At 45.7% G+C, this 19,252-nt stretch overlaps 1 protein-coding gene across 1 annotated transcript; it reads left to right on the forward strand.

The window, feature by feature from the left end:
* The first annotated feature begins 40 nt into the window (after positions 1-40).
* ppil4 (peptidylprolyl isomerase (cyclophilin)-like 4) lies at positions 41-18,327 on the forward strand. Its single transcript, XM_061746887.1, is given in 14 exon segments — positions 41-295; positions 548-615; positions 5,617-5,681; positions 5,772-5,889; positions 6,021-6,163; positions 7,732-7,828; positions 8,533-8,649; positions 8,724-8,848; positions 10,041-10,107; positions 12,429-12,540; positions 12,626-12,722; positions 15,743-15,869; positions 17,994-18,061; positions 18,063-18,327. Coding segments are annotated over 14 exon segments (1,392 nt in total). The 5' UTR covers positions 41-225; the 3' UTR covers positions 18,181-18,327.
* The last annotated feature ends 925 nt before the right edge of the window (positions 18,328-19,252 follow it).

The raw sequence follows: 19,252 nt of genomic DNA on the forward strand, positions 1-19,252 counted from the left end.
TATTCCGTAATAACTGGTCGTAAACAGTGAAGCTTCAACTCACATAATCTGAACAGTTCAAGTTCCAGTTCGTGATCTGCAGAATGAACAAGTTCAGGTTCAAGTTCTTTATTTGCAAATATGTTGCAACACTAAAAAAAACAACACTAATAACAAACGAGCAGGCGAGCACACTGCGCAGGCGCACGCAGCATCACGCACTTCTCGCGAGACCTGGACGCGAGCATGGCGGTGCTGCTGGAGACGACGCTGGGGGATGTTGTGATTGATTTATTCACAGAAGAGAGGCCGAAAAGTAAGAAAACGTCGCCGTTTGGGTCATAATAGTTCTCCCTTCTTTCAAGGCGTGTAAATCTGAGCCGGTCAGCGGCGAGCTGGTGTCCAGGGTGGTAGGACTAGCTGATGCGGTTCCCACGTTTGTTGATTATTTGCATATTTACCAGTTAAATTGGTTTATTTTTCAATTAAATCTGTACCAGGTGAGGTTTAAATACCTGTTTTAACGCTATGTCCACGCTGCTAACCGCTCACTTGTGCTCTTTTGCAGCTTGTCTCAACTTTCTGAAATTGTGCAAGATAAAGTACTACAACTACTGCCTCATCCACAATGTCCAGGTAAACAGGTTTTTTGATTGATTGAATAATTTATTAGGAGAGTTGCATAGGATGAGGTACATGACAGTACAGATTCGCTGATACAGAGTCAAGTCAACTAAAAGGCATTATTCCAAGAAAGCATTACACTTGTTTACATTGGAGACCTTTTTTTTTTTAACTCATATAACATTGAATGACATACAGGTAAGAAGCAGTACTTTGTAGGGAAGATTGTAAAAAAAAAAAAAAAAAAAAAAGGGGGAATTACTGTTATTTTGCACCAAGAAAGACTAAAAAGGTGATGAGACAAATAGAATAAGCTAGGTAATACAAAACAAAAGCAGAAAACAAAACAAAAAAACAAAAACAAGAATCAATAATCAGAAGGAACAGCGGGATGTGCAGTAGAGGCTTTGATTATTCCCAGTTACAGTAGCAGCCTCCTGTAGGTGCTTTTTAGGGCAGACTTGAAGGAGATTAGGGATTTGCTCTCTTTTATGGCTGTCTGTAAGGAATTCCACATGTTGGTAGTATAGGATGCAAACGAATTTGAACCTTTCTTGGAGTTTACCCTGGGCTGAAAGTGATTTGTGGAGCTGCCTCTAGTGTTATGGTGGTGAACATCTTTTACATTTTGAAAGTATTTAGACAAGTACAAGGGTATTTTGGAGGTGTAATGTATCTTGTACACCAAAATCAGTGCAAGAAACTGTACTCTGTCGACTACATGGAGCCATCCCACGCTGAGCATATGGTTTGCTGTTAGGTGAGCCCGAGATGGAAGATTGAGCAGAAGCTTTATCAGTTTGTTTTGAGCTGTCTGGCGCTTGGTTTTCAGAGCCTTAGAGGCGTCACGGTACCAGACATGACCTCCATAATCAAAGTGAGGTTGAATGAGTGCCCTTGCCAAAATCTTCAGTGTGTCTCTACTATGGAGCTAGAACAGTCAGAACTGTGCACAGGACAAGTTTTACAAATGCACAGACCGATTTGCAAATACACACACCGTTTCACACATGCACAGGACAAGTTTTACAAATGCACAGACCGATTTACAAATGCACACACAGTTTCACACGTGCACAGAACAATTCACACGTGCGTAGGACAAGATATACAAATGTGTTTTTGATGCACACACAAATATAACCTGATTTACAAATGTTTTTTTGTCTGTGAGCTGCGCTGGATTTGTGTGTGAGTTTTGAGACTCCCTTGACGTGACTAGATCCACAAATGTGTTTTTTTTAACACGGAAGGATCTGCAACCAATCAGATTAAAGGGGCGGATACACCTGCTGTTTGAACTGCGTTCGCTTAGAAAAGTGATTAATATTTGGAATTGGTGGAGTAAAGATAAAAATAAACATCAACATGAGATAAAAGATAAATAAACAGGATGGAAAGGAGATCATTGTTCTGCTTTTCATGTGATCCCGCAAGAAAACAGCGCGATCAGAGATGGTTTGTCGGGCTGATCAACCAGAGCCGTCAGGAGAGCTCTTAGTCCTGCCGATGCAGCAATGATGAAAAACAGCGGAGATATTTCTGTATTTGAACTACAGGTGTCTTTCAGGAGAACGAGCCTGTTGACTCGTTGGTCAACAGGCTCGTGACGCTGGTCCCGGTCAGACACCAGCTGACCACAGTGACCAGACGTGGAGGTCTGAAACAAGCAGCTGTTATCCTCACATTCATGATGTGACATTGCCACCACACAGAGACAAACATGTGTCAAAACAGCGGTGGCAGATCAACACATTCCCGGTGCAGATAGAGTCATGCTCATGGGAAGATGCAGCCGTGATGATGCTGGTCGGGGTTTAGTCCACCGATCATCAAACATCTGAGCTGGATACAGAGGTTCTTCGGTTATCAGTCGACTGATACCAACTTTACTCCAGATATTTCGGTAAATTAATCTCCTGACATGTGCGTGCTGCTCCACCTGCCGCTGCAGCTCGTCCCCGTCAGGTAGCGCAGCAGCTCTGCTGTCTGTCTAGTTCTGAGCTGAATCAGCGGGACAATCCCATGTAATACGTCGTGAAACCAAACGGAGCAAATACATAAATATCTCCGCTGTTTCATCATCAGTTGCTGCATCGGCAGGACTAAGAGCTCTCCAGTCCCGACGGCTCTGGTTGATCAGCCCGACAAACCATCTCTGATCGCGCTGTTTTCTTGCGGGATCACATGAAAAGCAAAACAATGATCTCCTTTCCATCCTGTTTATTTATCTTTTATCTCCTTCTCCTGTTGATGTTTATTTTTATCTTTACTCCACCAACTCCAAATATTAATCACTTTTCTAAGCGAACGCAGTTCAAACAGCAGGTGTATCCGCCCCTTTAATCTGATTGGTTGCAGATCCTTCCGTGTTAAAAAAAAACACATTTGTGGATCTAGTCACGTCAAGGGAGTCTCAAAAGTCACACACAAATCCAGCGCAGCTCACAGACAAAAAAACATTTGTAAATCAGGTTATATTTGTGTGCGCATCAAAAATACATTTGTATATCTTGTCCTACGCACGTGTGAATTGTTCTGTGCACGTGTGAAACTGTGTGTGCATTTGTAAATCGGTCTGTGCATTTGTAAAACTTGTCCTCTGCATTTGCAAATCGGTCTGTGCATTTGTAAAACTTGTCCTGTGCATTTGTGAATTATGAGACTGTTCTAGCTCCATACTCTACCAACGAGAGGGGCGATCCTATACAAGAATCGGGTTCGTTGGTTGACTTTTTTGACTACCCTAGCAGTCATTTTTTCACTGGAGAGATTTGCTTCTAGGATGCAGCCCAGATAGGTGATTTCAGTTTTGTTTGTGATAACATTGTCACCCACTTCGATTATGAAGTTATCAACCTTGCTGAGTTTAGGAATTGACCCAAAGAGGATGGATTCTGTTTTGCCCAAGTGTATGGATAGTAAACACAGGTAGACACAGACACGCCTGCTCTTGTTTCCCACTGGAGCTGCTTCCGGGCCGGTGTTCTGTCCATTTTTGCTACCCTATCAAAAAAATGCTCTCTAAAGGTTTTCTACCTTTTGTAGAGCTACAATTGTACTGTGTTTTACTCCCTAAACCACTTCCTCTTCCCCCAAGTGGTCCTTGTCTCTTGTCAGGCCGTCATTGTAAATAAGAATGTTATTAATGACCTGCCTGGTTAAATAAAGGCCAATGACTGAATGAATATCAAATAAAGGAATAGAATTTTTTTTTTTTTTCTCTTTATCATATAATGTTCACAAAGTGTAATGCAATTCATGCCATGGGGAGTGTATTTTGAAGGATCAAATACTCAACACCCCATATTATCCATTTTAAATCAATATTTCAGGGGTAGCATCATTTGATAGTCCAGTAACGTCCTATCAAATAATGCTCCCGTCACCTAATGCATTCAGGTAAGATACTAATCACCTCAGGGGGCCGTATAAAATATACTTATCGTTAACAGCAGCGTGAACTGAAGGGATGCAAGAAATCATGGGCTTGGCAATAAAACTTTTAAAATTGACTGTGTGCAGAACCACAAAGTAGCAGTTCTGGACAGGTAGCTTGGATTGACAGAACACCTGTTATCGTCAATCATATTGTCCAGAGTTTCCACAGAGTGAATATGTCTCACCAAACGAGGGCCCAAGAGCTCAGAGACGTTTCCGGGCCCCATTGGCTCTTAATCATAAGAGACAGGCCATGAACTCTCTGTTTCCCCAAAGCCTCCAGAGCTGTCGCTGACATGTGTGCCGAGCAGGGCCGGCCCAAGCCTCTATGGGGCCCTCAGCAAAAATTAGATTTTGGGGCCCTCTATTGCTGCCAATAATACTGATTATTGATCATTCACACACCCACTATAAACTTGCTGCTTTAGCTGGTCCTGGTAGAGCCCGTTTCTGACCCGTTTCTCCTGAGCTTCTCTCTAGATTGGCTATTGACAGAGCCCATCCATTCTGACAGTGTTGTTCAAGTTCATACTTCCCATGAACTAGTTCAAAGTTGAATTCACATGGTTTTAAAATGAATAGTTCACGTTCATAGTTCACCATTTTCAATATTTTTAGGTGAGAAGTACGACTGGGGTCGTTCGGGGCTGTTGGTCTTCTGAGTGTTTCCTGATGACTTTTTTGATTGTCAAGGACTTGCAGATATTTTCTCACAATGGACGGATGCTTTAACTCCACATGACGTTTACAATTAGAAGTTGACGAGGTAGAAGTTGGGACTTGTTTTCTCAGCGCAGGTGGACATAAGTTAGATTTTTACCTTCGGACTCTTTGGGAGACGATGTGTAAAATTCCTGCAGATAGTGATGAGCAGCATCATCATGTGACGTCTCGCTGACGCTGCGTCTGCAACGTCTCTCTCTTCACTGGTCATGTAAAGACTGCACCGGGCTCGGGCCACCGTTGCCATGGAGCTGGTGCCCGTTGCTATGCTAGTGTGCACTGCATTGTGGGTAATATAGTGTGAAGTCGTCGTCTCATCGAGTATTTGAAATGTTTGCGCCGGCCGCTGGTGAAATGTATTCCGTAATAATTGGACCTAAACAGTGAAGCTGAAACTCACATAATCTGAACAGTTCAAATTCCAGTTCATGATCTGCAGAATGAACAAGTTCACGTTCAAGTTCTTTATTTGCAAACATGTTGCGTTCAGTTCAACGTTCTCACAGAAATGAATGTGTTCATTTGAACTCGTTCATGCACAACACTGCAGTCTGAATGGCAACAAGGGACGAAAACAATGTCACTCTTTATCGTGTCCTGCCAGTCTGCTGTCGTGCAGCCAATCAGAGATCACCAAAGTCTTATTGGACTCTTGATTGGAGCTTGAGGAGGTTTCCATGTTCCTGGTTAGTCAGCTGCAGATGAGATCAGGGACGTGTACTTGGAGCCGTACTTGCTCCCTGACCCCTAAATGTCGAGTTCTCAGTATAACGCAGAGATCTGCCCCCCCCAACTCTTCGGTTCCTCTTCAACCCGTACCATCTGTGTCCATGTTGGTCTGCTTTTCAGAGAGACTTCATCGTCCAGACCGGAGATCCCACCGGCAGCGGCCGCGGAGGAGAATCCGTCTACTGGTCAGTCGCTTCTCCTCTGCTTTGCTTTCATTTCTCCTTCCCAGGAAAGGTTGGAAAGGTTGCAAACGTTTCTCTTCTTCTGCTGTTCAGTAAACTGTACGGAGACCAGGCGCGCTTCTTCGATGTGGAGAAAGCGCCGCGCATCAAGCACAGGAAGAAGGGGACGGTTTCCATGGTGAACAATGGCAACGCTCAGCATGGGTCTCAGGTGGGTGGACTCAGACAGGTTCTGGACAGGTTCTGGACAGGTTCTGGACCGGTTCTGGACCGGTTCTGGACCGGTTCTGGACCGGTTCTGGACAGACACGGGCAGTGTGTGATCTAACGGGGGGGTTGTAGTTCCTCATCACGACAGGGGAGAACCTGGACTATCTGGACGGAGTCCACACGGTGTTCGGGGAGGTGACGGAGGGCATGGACGTGCTGACCAAGATCAACGAGACCTTTGTGGACGAGGATTTTGTCCCGTTTCAGGACATCAGGTGAGTCGGGGGGGGAAACGGTGGACCAACTCTGCTCGCTACAGAAGAGTATTAGAGCCATGCAGGAGAAAAAATATTGGAGAGGGGAAGATTTTTTTTTTTATTGTGCACTTCGAGAAAAAAGTCAAAATGTCGAAAATAAAGTTGAAATACAATTTCGTGAGTAAAGTGTAAATGTCTCCTGGCCCATCAAATCCAGTTAGCAGAGCGACTGACAGCTCTGCAGCAGCAGCCGTAACTAACTAACTAACTTACATCCTTGGAGTGGAACGTTAAGGGTACGTTTTCTGAAGTTATGCAACTGCATATGTGTGATATGTGTTTCAAATCAATGTCGACTTTTTTCTCATCATTTCGACTTTTTTCTCTAAGTGCATAATGAAAAAAAAATCTTCCTCCTCTAAAATATTATTTTTATTTTTCTCCTGCCTGGCCTTAATAATCTTCCGTAGCTCGCAGCTCGCAGCTGTAGTAAAGGAACAATACGACTTTTGGAGAAATATAACTTAAACATAAGTGATGAGAGCAGCAGCGGGACGCCAGCGGGACTTTTCTGGCGCCGCCGTCTGTCGTTGCTCGCTCATTTTGATGGACCAGAAACATTGCACCATTTTTTCCATTTAAGAAATATCTCCAAACTAAGAACAGTTGTTTCCAAAAATGATCTGGAGCTAATTATTCCTGCTTTTGTGTCGTTTTGTTTGGACGACTGCAACGGTTTGTTTTCTTGTTTAAACAAGAAGGAACTGGCTCGTCTGCAGCAAGTCCAAAATTTTGTCTGTGTGTTTTGGGAGAAATCTCACTTAGGGTTCTAGAGTGGTCGGCTGCGCAAAAATGAATCACACACACACACACTCGCTTCTGCTATAATGAATACATTTATTAGCAAGCAGTGCACATAAAAAGACTCACACACAACTGCCCTTTGCTAGGACAACTGTGTCAGGTTATCCCCCGCAAATGGCAGAGCAACAAACAATTACACAGGGGCTAGGCCTTGCTAACTCTTACCTCGACACACAAAGGACTGGAGAGCCGGACAGTCCTGGCAGAGCAGCCATAAACCCGCTGGGCGTCCGTGCACTAGACCCGCAGCTGACTCCGACCCGACTTCCGGCTGTCTCCGTCTTTATACGACATCTCGCGGAGGGGGTTGCCCCTTCAACCCCCGCCTGCCAGTTCTCGCGCTAAGTCTTGGTTCACACGGGACTGAGCTTCCCATGTGAACAAGCGCCTCTCTCACAGTTACATTTGTCAATGAACAGCAGGTGCATAGCTGATATGACTGTTTTGGGAATTCAGGACATTTCAGGACACAAAACTTATTTTTTCTTCCTTCACTGTGATAGGTGCTATATAAATAAACTTTACTTACTTACCAGTGCTTTCAGACAGAAGTCCAGATTTGAGGTCTAAAAGCTTGGACTTCCTGGTCCAGCGAGGGGGGGGGGGTCTCCTGTGGTTCTGACCGAAGCTCCGGTGTCGTCATTTAACACCAGGTGGAAAATGGTTTTCATTTTCTCATCAAAAGATTTTTTTTTTTTTTTTTTTCCCCATTTATTTTCCAGGATAAACCACACAGTGATCCTGGATGACCCGTTTGACGACCCGCCGGACCTGCCGGTACCGGATCGATCCCCGGAGCCGACCAGAGAGCAGCTGGATGTGAGTCTGAGAGGGATGCAGACGTCTAACCAGACGAGCAGCACTGCTTGAACTGGACCTGAACTTGTGTCCCCTGGGGCCCCGGGGAGGAGGGGGGGGGTTCTGGTGTTGAGGTCCGGTGTCCTGCGTTTGAGATGTCTCCCAACACACCCTGATACAAGCCGCTGGTGCAGACCTGGGGGACGAGCCGCTAACAACCTGGGACCTGGGTCAGGACCCCAGGACCCGGGGACACCGGCCCCCCAGGACATTTGGCCGGGGGAGTCAAGTTCAGCATTCGCTTTAAAGATATCTGGCGCCATCTAGCGTTGTGAAGGTATAATGTCTAGACCCCGAATGTAAGACGACCCCCACTTTTTCAGCCTTATTTCAATGCAAAAAACACCGTCGTATATTTTTGGATGAGTATCAGGGCCAGGCAGGAGAAAAATAAAAATCATATTTTAGAGGACTTTTTTTTTCATTATGCACAAAAAGTCCAAATGTCGAGAAAAAATTTGAGTTTCCCATTTTCCGTATTGGCCCGAATATAAACGGAAGAGTATAAGGTCCATGCAGGAGAAAAAATATTTGAGAGGGCAAGATTTTTTTTCATTGTGCACTTTGAGAAAAAAGTCGAAATGTTGCGATTAATGTTGAAAATCAATTTCAAGAAAAAAGTCAAAATGTTGTGAATAAAGCTCCTGTTGGTGTCCCTGCTGCAGAGCGGCCGCATCGGGGCAGACGAAGCCATCGACGACGGCGAGGGGAAGGCGGCCGAGGAGCTGGAGGAGCGGCTGAAGGAGAAGGAGGCCAAGACCCAGGCCATCCTGCTGGAGATGGTGAGTCCCCGCTCCGCTCCGTCCCCCGCCGGAGACGGAGCGGCGTCCACAGCTCCGTGTCCCCCCCCTCCCAGGTGGGAGACCTCCCCGACGCAGACGTCAAGCCCCCCGAGAACGTGCTGTTTGTGTGCAAGCTGAACCCGGTGACCACAGACGAGGACCTGGAGATCATCTTCTCCCGCTTCGGGAGCATCCAGAGGTGAGGTGGACCGGCCGCTCCACGCTGCGCTGCCACGGCCAGAGCTGGCAGATCAATCAATCAATCACATCTTATTTGTACAGGACTGTCTCAGAAAATTAGAATATTGTGATAAAGTCCTTTATTTTCTGTAATGCAAAAATGTCATACATTCTGGATTCATTACAAATCAACTGAAATATTGCAAGCCTTTTATTATTTTAATATTGCTGATCATGGTTTACAGTTTATATCCTGGGAATCTTAATCTTAAACTGTAAACCATAATCAGCAATATTAAAATAATAAAAGGCTTGCAATATTTCAGTTGATTTGTAATGAATCCAGAATGTATGACATTTTTGTTTTTTTAATTGCATTACAGAAAATAAAGAACTTTATCACAATATTCTAATTTTCTGTTTCTGTTTATAGTGTTTTTCTATTATTATTATTATTATTGTGTGATATTGATGCCTCTTGTGTTTTGCACTATCCACTTTGCTGGTGTAATCTGGAAATTTCCCCTCTGGGGGACTATTAAAGGATTTCTTATTCTTATTATTCTTATTCTGAGACAGTCCTGTATAGCACCTTTCATCCAGGTACATGAAGTACAAAGTGCTTTGACATTTTGACTGAAAAATAAAAACTGGGAGACCAATGCACACTGACATACAATATAGTTAATTAAAATGAAATAATGATAAAAGTTCAAGGATTAAGGCTAAAAAATAATCAGTCCACAACAATAAAATATAATAATAAAAACATTACAAGAAATAGATAAATAAATAAAACAAATACCTCTAAAAAATGTTAAACAGAATAAAAACTACAAAATGTGATGCTACATAAAAGCCAGACCAAAGAGATGAGTTTTTAGTCTACGTTTAAAAATGTCCACATTTCCAGCTCCTCTCAGGTCCTCCGGCTGTTCCACAGTTTTGGAGCATTAGTGGCTAAAAGCAGCATCACCAAATGTTTTAGTTCTACTCTGGAACAGCTAGAAAGGAAGAGCCAGAGGATCTGAGTTCCTTCCTGGTTCATAGAATAAAAACGTCTCTGAAATATACTCTGGTGCAAACCCATGTAGCGCTTTATAAACTAATAAAAGAACTTTAAAATCCACACGAAAACTACCAGGTAGCCAGTGTAAGGATTTAAAAATGGGCCTAATGTGTGCTCTGTCCCTGTCCCGTCCCTGTTCCAGCTGTGAGATCATCCGGGACTGGAAGAGCGGGGACTCCCTCTGCTACGCCTTCATCGAGTTTGAGAAGGTGAGTCTCCGTACGGTGGGATGCTGCACCGCCGCACCAGGAGCTGGCAGGGATGCTGAGTGGTGGGACGCTGTAGGAGTCCAGCAGCTGCTCACACATTTATTTATTCACCAACAACAAGTACTGGAGTTGAGGGGGGATGGCATCCCCCCCTGAAATAAAAACGGTCCAAATCATCCCCCCTGTAAAACTGCCATCCCTCCTTTCCATCCCTTATGTCATTTCATCAATGAATGTGGTTTTACTGCTATTTCAACATTTAGAGTCATCACCAGAAAAATAACTTATTTGACAATTTTCTCCTGTTTCAAGTAAATTTTCACTTGAAATAAGTAGAAAAATCTGCCAGTGGGACAAGATTTATCTTCTCATTACAAGCAAAACAATCTTGTTCCACTGGCAGATTTTTCTACTTATTTTAAGTGAAAATCTACTTGAAACCGGTGAAAATTGTTGTTTTTTCCAGTGATGAGTCTTGTTTTAAGTGTAATGAGATTTTTTTTTACTAAAATAAGACATTTTAACTAGAAATAAGACAAATATTCTTGTTAAGATTGTGAGTTTTTGCAGTGATCCATGTTACTTATCCTGTGAAGGACAGAGTCATATTGATAAGTTCAGAAAAGTGTTTTTTATTGTTGTGTTTTGATGTATTTGATGTAAGCCCAGTGGATATTTAAAGCTTACAGAAGGCTGCATTTAACTGCTGCTATGTCATTCCTGCAGTATTTCTGCAGCTGTTATTATTTGTAATATATTATATTATTTGTAATCAGCACAAATGATCTGTCCCCATATGATCAAATCCACCATCCCCCCCTGATTTATTTTTTACAACTCGAGTACTGCCAGCAACAGAAACGTAATAATATGAGCGACTGGTCTTTATCCGTCAGCACCATATTTGAGGATTCTGCTCCGCGTTCCAGACTCCAGAGTCCAGAATCCCTTCATGGTTTTCTTTTCCCAACAATAAAAATGTTCCTTTTTATCAACCCTATTAACACATCGTGGCTATCTCACCTTCGTGGAACAGATAGGAGAACCTGCAGGTCCTCTACAGACCACTAGGGTCTGGATCCAGACCTGCAGGTCCTCTACAGACCACTAGGGTCCAGATCCAGACCTGCAGGTCCTCTACAGACCACTAGGATCCAGATCCAGACCTGCAGGTCCTCTACAGACCACTAGGGTCCAGATCCAGACCTGCAGTTCCTCTACAGACCACTAGGGTCCAGATCCAGACCTGCAGGTCCTCTACTGACCACCAGGGTCCAGATCCAGACCTGCAGGTCCTCTACAGACCACTAGGGTCCAGATACAGACCTGCAGGTCCTCTACAGACCACCAGGGTCCAGATCCAGACCTGCAGGTCCTCTACAGACCACTAGGGTCCAGATCCAGACCTGCAGTTCCTCTACAGACCACTAGAGTCCAGATCCAGACCTGCAGGTCCTCTACAGACCACCAGGGTCCAGATCCAGACCTGCAGGTCCTCTACAGACCACCAGGGTCCAGATCCAGACCTGCAGGTCCTCTACAGACCACTAGGGTCCAGATCCAGACCTGCAGGTCCTCTACAGACCACTAGGGTCCAGATCCAGACCTGCAGGTCCTCTACAGACCACTAGGGTCCAGATCCAGACCTACAGGTCCTCTACAGACCACTAGGGTCTGGATCCAGACCTGCAGGTCCTCTACAGACCACTAGGGTCCAGATCCAGACCTGCAGGTCCTCTACAGACCACTAGGGTCCAGATCCAGACCTGCAGGTCCTCTACAGACCACTAGGGTCCAGATCCAGACCTGCAGGTCCTCTACAGACCACTAGAGTCCAGATCCAGACCTGCAGGTCCTCTACTGACCACTAGGGTCCAGATCCAGACCTGCAGGTCCTCTACAGACCACTAGAGTCCAGATCCAGACCTGCAGGTCCTCTACAGACCACTAGGGTCCAGATCCAGACCTGCAGGTCCTCTACAGACCACTAGGGTCCAGATCCAGACCTGCAGGTCCTCTACAGACCACTAGAGTCCATATCCAGACCTGCAGGTCCTCTACGGACCACTAGGGTCCAGACCAGACCTGCAGGTCCTCTACAGACCACTAGGGTCTGGATCCAGACCTGCAGGTCCTCTACAGACCACTAGGGTCCAGATCCAGACCTGCAGGTCCTCTACAGACCACTAGGGTCTGGACCTGCAGTTCAGGTGCTCATCACCAGATCAATCTGTGTGATGCATGTCGTACAGGATGTGATGTCATCGACATAGACCGGGTTCGGTCGGTGTTTTCACGTTTCCCACCTTTGGTCTCCACAGGAAGAAGACTGTGAGAAGGCCTTCTTCAAAATGGACAACGTGCTCATCGACGACCGCCGCATCCACGTGGACTTCAGCCAGTCGGTGGCAAAGATCAAATGGAAAGGAAAAGGTGGCGTGGAGTTCATCCCTCGTTCACCTCCGGTCCGACGGGGTCCGGTTCCTCCCTCACCGTCTTCTCTTTCTCCGCGGCTCAGGTGGGAAGTACACGAAGGACGACTTCAAAGCCTACGAGAAGGACCTGGAGAGCCGCTCCAAACTGGCCCTGAAGGACCAAGTGAAGCCCAAGCAAGCGTATCCTCCAGGCTCCGTGTGGGCTACACCGTATCGGCCCCAATATAATGGAGCTTTTCCACTAGAACCTACTCAGCCTGACTCACCTCGGTTTGGTTCTTCTCCACCAGGGGTCTAACATGTAGATACGAGTAGATACTTTTCTGTATCTATTCTTCCGAGGTTCTAAGCGGCTGAGTCGGCTGCATCTGACATCATCACACTACAGACCACCGATTGGTCGGGGGGTTGGAGTCAGACGTCTGAGTCAGGAGGAGGAAATCAGAGAAAAAGCGCAAAAGTCTGTTTCTGATCCAACTCTGAGGGTCAGATGTTCATAAACCTGGTGCTGAGGAGAGAATTAAAAAGGGATCTAGACGGAGATAAGGAACGACCAGATCTACCAGGAGCTCTGTCTCTTCATAGCTGCTCACGGCTCCAGCTGACTTTCAGCAGCACAGACAAAATTAAAAAAAAATCCTCGTCACTTGAAGCTTCTCTCACTCTCATTTTTTAACTTGATATCAAACACAAGCCACAGATCCAGCAGCACATCTATCATCTCCTCCAGGTTCTACATCTTTAGTGTTGTTGTCTTCTTCGTTTAGATCACACAATCAAATACGTCACAGCAGCTTCACTCCAACCTCCTACTTCTGATCTGGGTGTTGAAAAGAAACGAGGGCAAGTTGAGTCGGGCTGAGTAGGTACTAGTGGAAAAGCGCCATTACTTCCACGTCTGCAGAGCTGCACGTGGCCAGTTGTGTGTTTGACGTCCCACGTAGGGGACGAGAAAGACCATCAGCAGGTCCGCCCTCTTGTTTGCTGTGTTTTTAGCATCTTTGTCAGTCATCCGCTGAGTGAGTATGGAGTCCGGGGCCCTCTACTAAGGGCTGTCCGGTCTCTGTATGATCGAAGCAGGAGTCTGGTTCTCATTGCCGGCAGTAGATCAGACTTGTTCCCGGTGCATGTTGGACTCCGGCAGGGCTGCCCTTTGTCACCGGTCCTGTTCATAATTTTTATGGACAGGATTTCTAGGCGCAGCCAGGGGCCGGAGGGGATCCGGTTTGGGAACCTCAGGATTTCATCTCTGCTTTTTGCGGATGATGTTGTCCTGTTGACTTCATCGGACCGGGACCTTCAGCATGTGCTGGGGCGGTTTGAGGCCGAGTGCGACGCGGCAGGGATGAGAATCAGCACCTCCAAGACCGAGGCCATGGTTCTCCACCGGGAAAGGGTGGCATGCCTTCTCCGGTTGGGTGGAGAAGTCCTGCCTCAGGTGGAGGAGTTCAAGTATCTCGGGATCTTGTTCACGAGTGAGGGAACGATGGAGCGGGAGATTGACAGACGGATCGATGCAGCGTCCGCAGTTATGCGGTCGATGTACTGGACCGTCGTGGTAAAGAGGGAGCTGAGTCGAAAGGCGAAGCTCTCGATTTACCGGTCAATCTACGCCCCTACCCTCACCTATGGTCATGAATTTTAGGTAGTGACCGAAAGGACGAGATCGTGGATACAAGCGGCCGAGATGAGTTTCCTCCACAGGGTGGCTGGACGCTCCCTTAGAGATGAGTTTCCTCCGCAGGGTGGCTGGACGCTCCCTTAGAGATGAGTTTCCTCCACAGGGTGGCTGGACGCTCCCTTAGAGATGAGTTTCCTCCCTTAGAGTTGAGTTTCCTCCGCAGGGTGGCTGGACGCTCCCTTAGAGATGAGTTTCCTCCGCAGGGTGGCTGGACGCTCCCTTAGAGATGAGTTTCCTCCGCAGGGTGGCTGGACGCTCCCTTAGAGATGAGTTTACTCCGCAGGGTGGCTGGACGCTCCCTTAGAGATGAGTTTCCTCCACAGGGTGGCTGGACGCTCCCTTAGAGATGAGTTTCCTCCCTTAGAGTTGAGTTTCCTCCGCAGGGTGGCTGGACGCTCCCTTAGAGATGAGTTTCCTCCGCAGGGTGGCTGGACGCTCCCTTAGAGATGAGTTTACTCCGCAGGGTGGCTGGACGCTCCCTTAGAGATAGGGTGAGGAGTCCGGTCACCCGGGAGGAGCTCGGAGTGGAGTCGCTGCTCCTTCACATTGAGAGGAGTCAGCTGAGGTGGCTTGGGCATCTCTACCGGATCCTCCTGGACGCCTCCCTAGGGAGGTGTTCCAGGCATGTCCCTCCTCCCTAGGGAGGTGTTCCAGGCATGTCCCACCTCCCTAGGGAGGTGTTCCAGGCATGTCCCTCCTCCCTAGGGAGGTGTTCCAGGCATGTCCCTCCTCCCTAGGGAGGTGTTCCAGGCATGTCCCTCCTCCCTAGGGAGGTGTTCCAGGCATGTCCCTCCTCCCTAGGGAGGTGTTCCAGGCATGTCCCTCCTCCCTAGGGAGGTGTTCCAGGCATGTCCCTCCTCCCTAGGGAGGTGTTCCCTCTGGGAGGAGACCCCGGGGAAGACCCAGGGCACGCTGGAGAGACTATAGGTCCAGTCCCAATCCCCCCCTAGTCCTACTTTTCAGTCCTACCCCTAAATTTTGCACGTTCCCGTGAGGGTAGTGGTGTCCCAATTTCTCTTTGCATGTAGGGGTAGTGGGCATAACGAGGGCTAGTGTGTCTGAATCTAGTCCTTCAGAGCGAGGGATTTCAGATGCTGACTCGCCGACCGAGGGCTAGAGAAAATTCCCAGAATGCTTTACGTCATCATTTGCAGACTGAATCAAACAAAAAATGGCGGGCATTTCAAATTTTTAGTGAATAAAATCAATAATTTGAGTTGGTTTCTGCATAAAAATGCGTTTTGATTACATTTCTAGCGAGAAATATACAGGACTGTCTCAGAAAATTAGAATATTGTGATAAAGTTCTTTATTTTCTGTAATGCAATTTAAAAAAAACAAAAATGTCATACATTCTGGATTCATTACAAATCAACTGAAATATTGCAAGCCTTTTATTATTTTAATATTGCTGCTTATGTAATGTGATGGATGGATATCAGTCATCCGTGTAAAACTTTGAGAGCTAACAGAACTGCCTTTCCCAATGTCCCCGAGTTGTCCTTAACTTTCCCCAAAGCTCCAAGTACGAGCTGCTGATGGAGGACGAGGACGAGACGGCGAGCCACCGGCACTCCGAGAAGAAACACAAGAAGAAGCACCACCATCATTCAGACGACGAGGACGGCAGGAAGAAGAAGCACAAGGTAACTTCCTGGAGCTTTTCTGTCTCTCTTCTCGTGCTGCCGTCGGTTACCAGAACCTTGTCCGGGAGGAGGGTTCACCTCCACGGTTACATGGTGTTTTTTAATTCAGAATTAATTATTCCCAATTAAACTATTTTCCTTCGAGTTTACGTGGAAATAGTAATTGAGGTTTACATGGAAAACACGTTTGATCGTCTTTCTCCAATTCCTCTCCAGGTCTGGGGGTTGGGAAGGTTCTGATTGGATAGGGGGAGGAACGGAAGTTAAACTACCGGAAGAAAAACTAACTTAGCCGCTACAACTTTGAAAAGCTCACAATGTTTATGTTTCCTGTTTCCATGTGTTCTTTTAATGATTTCTATTTATTAAATAAATGGTCTCTGCTCTTGACCAGCGTTTACTGCTGCTGCATCTGGAAACTTTGTTAGGAAAACAAGCCCAGTGGAATATAAGATCATGGAGACAGACGGGCGAGGGAACGAGCAGAAAGAAAGACCGGGATTAATTTAAAGAAGAATGAGTGTAAACATGATCGCGGAATTTTTCTATTCAGATTTAAAATCAGAATAAACCAGCCACTTACTTCGGAATTAAGTTTAATTCGGAATGGCCATTTTCATTCGGAATTAGGTGTTTACATGGAAATTTTTACTCATTTTAAATCAGATTTAATTCTGAATTAAAGAGGAATTAAACTTCCCATGTAAACGCACTCACTGACTTAACTTCCTCTTGGATGATTCTCCAGGAAGTCTGAATTGATCTTGTTTGTAATACGAGCATCATTCCTGGTGCTTCATTTATAGGCCTGTTTTTTTTGTGATCAAATTTTTTTTATTATAAACGGTGGCATCCACAATGATGTCAAACAAACATTATACACATATTTTCACCCCCTTCCAAACCCAACCCTCGGGCCTAAGCATTCGATGAACACAATTAATAATTAATAATAAGGAAAACGGGAAAAAAAAGATAATACAACAAGAACAATTCTTTTTTTTTTTTAAAGGACAAAATAAAACAGGCAAAACATAATAATATGCCAAAATAGAATATTTAGTTGTTTTGCATTCTGGATTGGGGCTGTAGATATTTCCAGATAGATAATATCAAGAAAAGTCAAATACCAATGGGAGATGTTAAGCGTGTGTGGTGGTTTCCTTCTTACTGCAATTATCTTTATCTTTTTTGCTGCTGTTAGATCAGCAAGCAAAATCCATTGTGGATTGTGGATAAATTATTTAAAATAAGTGTTTGAGGGTTTACTGGAATATTCTGTACTGTTATCGAGGATAATGCAGTTGCTAGATGTTTGCAACAGGTTGACATTCCCAGACCTGATGAAGGTTCCTGGTTTATTCTGAGAGCATCATGTACATAAAGAGCTAACCAGGATCTTCATACGGTAAAGCTTGCAAGGTGGTAAATATTATTATTAAATAATAATAAATGTATGTAAATTAAATTACATTTATTGGCCTGGTTATGGCTGAATTATGGTTCTGCGTTAAACCTACGCCGTAGGGTACGCGGCTACGCGGGAAGCCCTCCGTAGCCTGACGTGCACCTCCGTAAACATGTAACTACGTGTCGCGGCGACGCAGACCCAACACAGACCGAGAGGGCTGTGATTGGTTTGCTTGGTAGCAACACATTTCCAGTTCCGGTTGGTGAAGCAGTCGTGAACTTTCAGCGCTCTTCCCTCGTGTGTGTGTGTTTTTTTTTTTTTTTTTTTTTTTTTTTTTTTGCGTTATTGGTTTTTTTCACAATAGTTTCACAATAGAGATAGTCCTAATCTCTTTGATTCACTGTGACCGGAAAAGCCGGAAGCTAAACAAAGTATCAACTAGCGCTCTGGGGGGGTGTTGCACCGTGGAGAAATGGAGTGACGGAGAAGTCCAAAGGGTTCACGACGGCGTCACGGCAACGGCTGGTTTAACGCAGAACCTTAAATCAGGCTTTAATGGTTTTATAGTCTTAAGAGCCAGCTCCACCAGGGAGGGCCCGTCCTGCTGCTGCTCCGCTCAAACGGGAGATCCTCCGTCTTCAGGTCCAGACGGGCCCCCGTGGGGGGTCTTCCTGCTGTGTTTCTCCATCACCAACCTTTCCTCGTGTCTCCAGGACGGTGACGAGGGCCGACGTGACAAGAGAACGGGCCGCCAGCGCTCCCGCTCCACGTCACGGTCCCGGGGACCGGGACAGCAAACACGGCAGGTCCCGGGGCAAACACGGCAAAGAGGCCCGGAGCCGGAGCCGGAGCCGGTCCCCCCGGAGGTCCAAGGACAAGGACAGGAGCAGGCACCGATGAAACCACCCTGGGGGGGGGGGACACCCGGAGCATGCTGGGTTTTTTTAGTTTTTTTTTTTTTTTTTAATGTGTTAACGGTGGAAATTTTATCAATTTGTTCACTTCCTCATCGCGCCTCGCTTGCTGCTTCTGTATTTTCTCCTCCTGTTCTTCGTCCTCTTCGTCCTCCGGCTCCCTGCTGTATGTCTGGGGGGGGGGGGTTCACCGGTGTCACCCTGCACACCCTGCACACCTGCGCACCGCACCGGTGCTTCTTGTTGTTTATCCACTCTGTTCGTGCACTCAGTCAGCTCTGAGTTCCTCTCTCAAGCAGGAATAATAGACGTTAGGATTGATTTTTTTTTTTTTTTTTTTTTAAATTGTGTTCCCTCTGATCAGTTTCTTTCTACAGTCTTTACATTTTTTCAAATAAAATAACCCACAAAGTGTTTCAGTTTCTTGGTATTACACGCATTAGCAGACCTTCACATGCAGCCCAGTTAAACAGAGCGGTTCAACCAAGTATAGTTCAGTTATACACTGGGGCAAAAAAGTATTTAGTCAGACACCAATTGTGCAAGTTCTCCCACTTAAACAGATGAGAGAGGCCTGTAATTTACATCATAGGTAACTTCAACTATGGGAGACAGAATGGGGGGGGGGCGGAAGAATCTAGGAAATCACATTGTAGGATTTTACTGAATGAATTGGTAAATTCCTCTGTAAAATAAGTATTTGGTCACCTACAAACAAGCAAGATTTCTGTCTTTCACAGACCTGTAACTTCTTCTTTAAGAGGCTCCTCTGTCCTCCACTCGTTACCTGTATTAATGTCACCTGTTTTAACTGGTCATCAGTATAAAAGACACCAGTTTTAACTGGTCATCAGTATAAAAGACACCTGTTTTAACTGGTCATCAGTATAAAAGACACCAGTTTTAACTGGTCATCAGTATAAAAGACACCAGTTTTAACTGGTCATCAGTTATAAAAGACACCAGTTTTAACTGGTTATCAGTATAAAAGACACCTGTTTTAACTGGTTATCAGTATAAAAGACACCTGTCCACAACCTCAAACAGTCACACTCCAA

This window comes from Cololabis saira, chromosome 18, assembly GCF_033807715.1.
Source record: "Cololabis saira isolate AMF1-May2022 chromosome 18, fColSai1.1, whole genome shotgun sequence".
Taxonomy (NCBI): domain Eukaryota; kingdom Metazoa; phylum Chordata; class Actinopteri; order Beloniformes; family Belonidae; genus Cololabis; species Cololabis saira.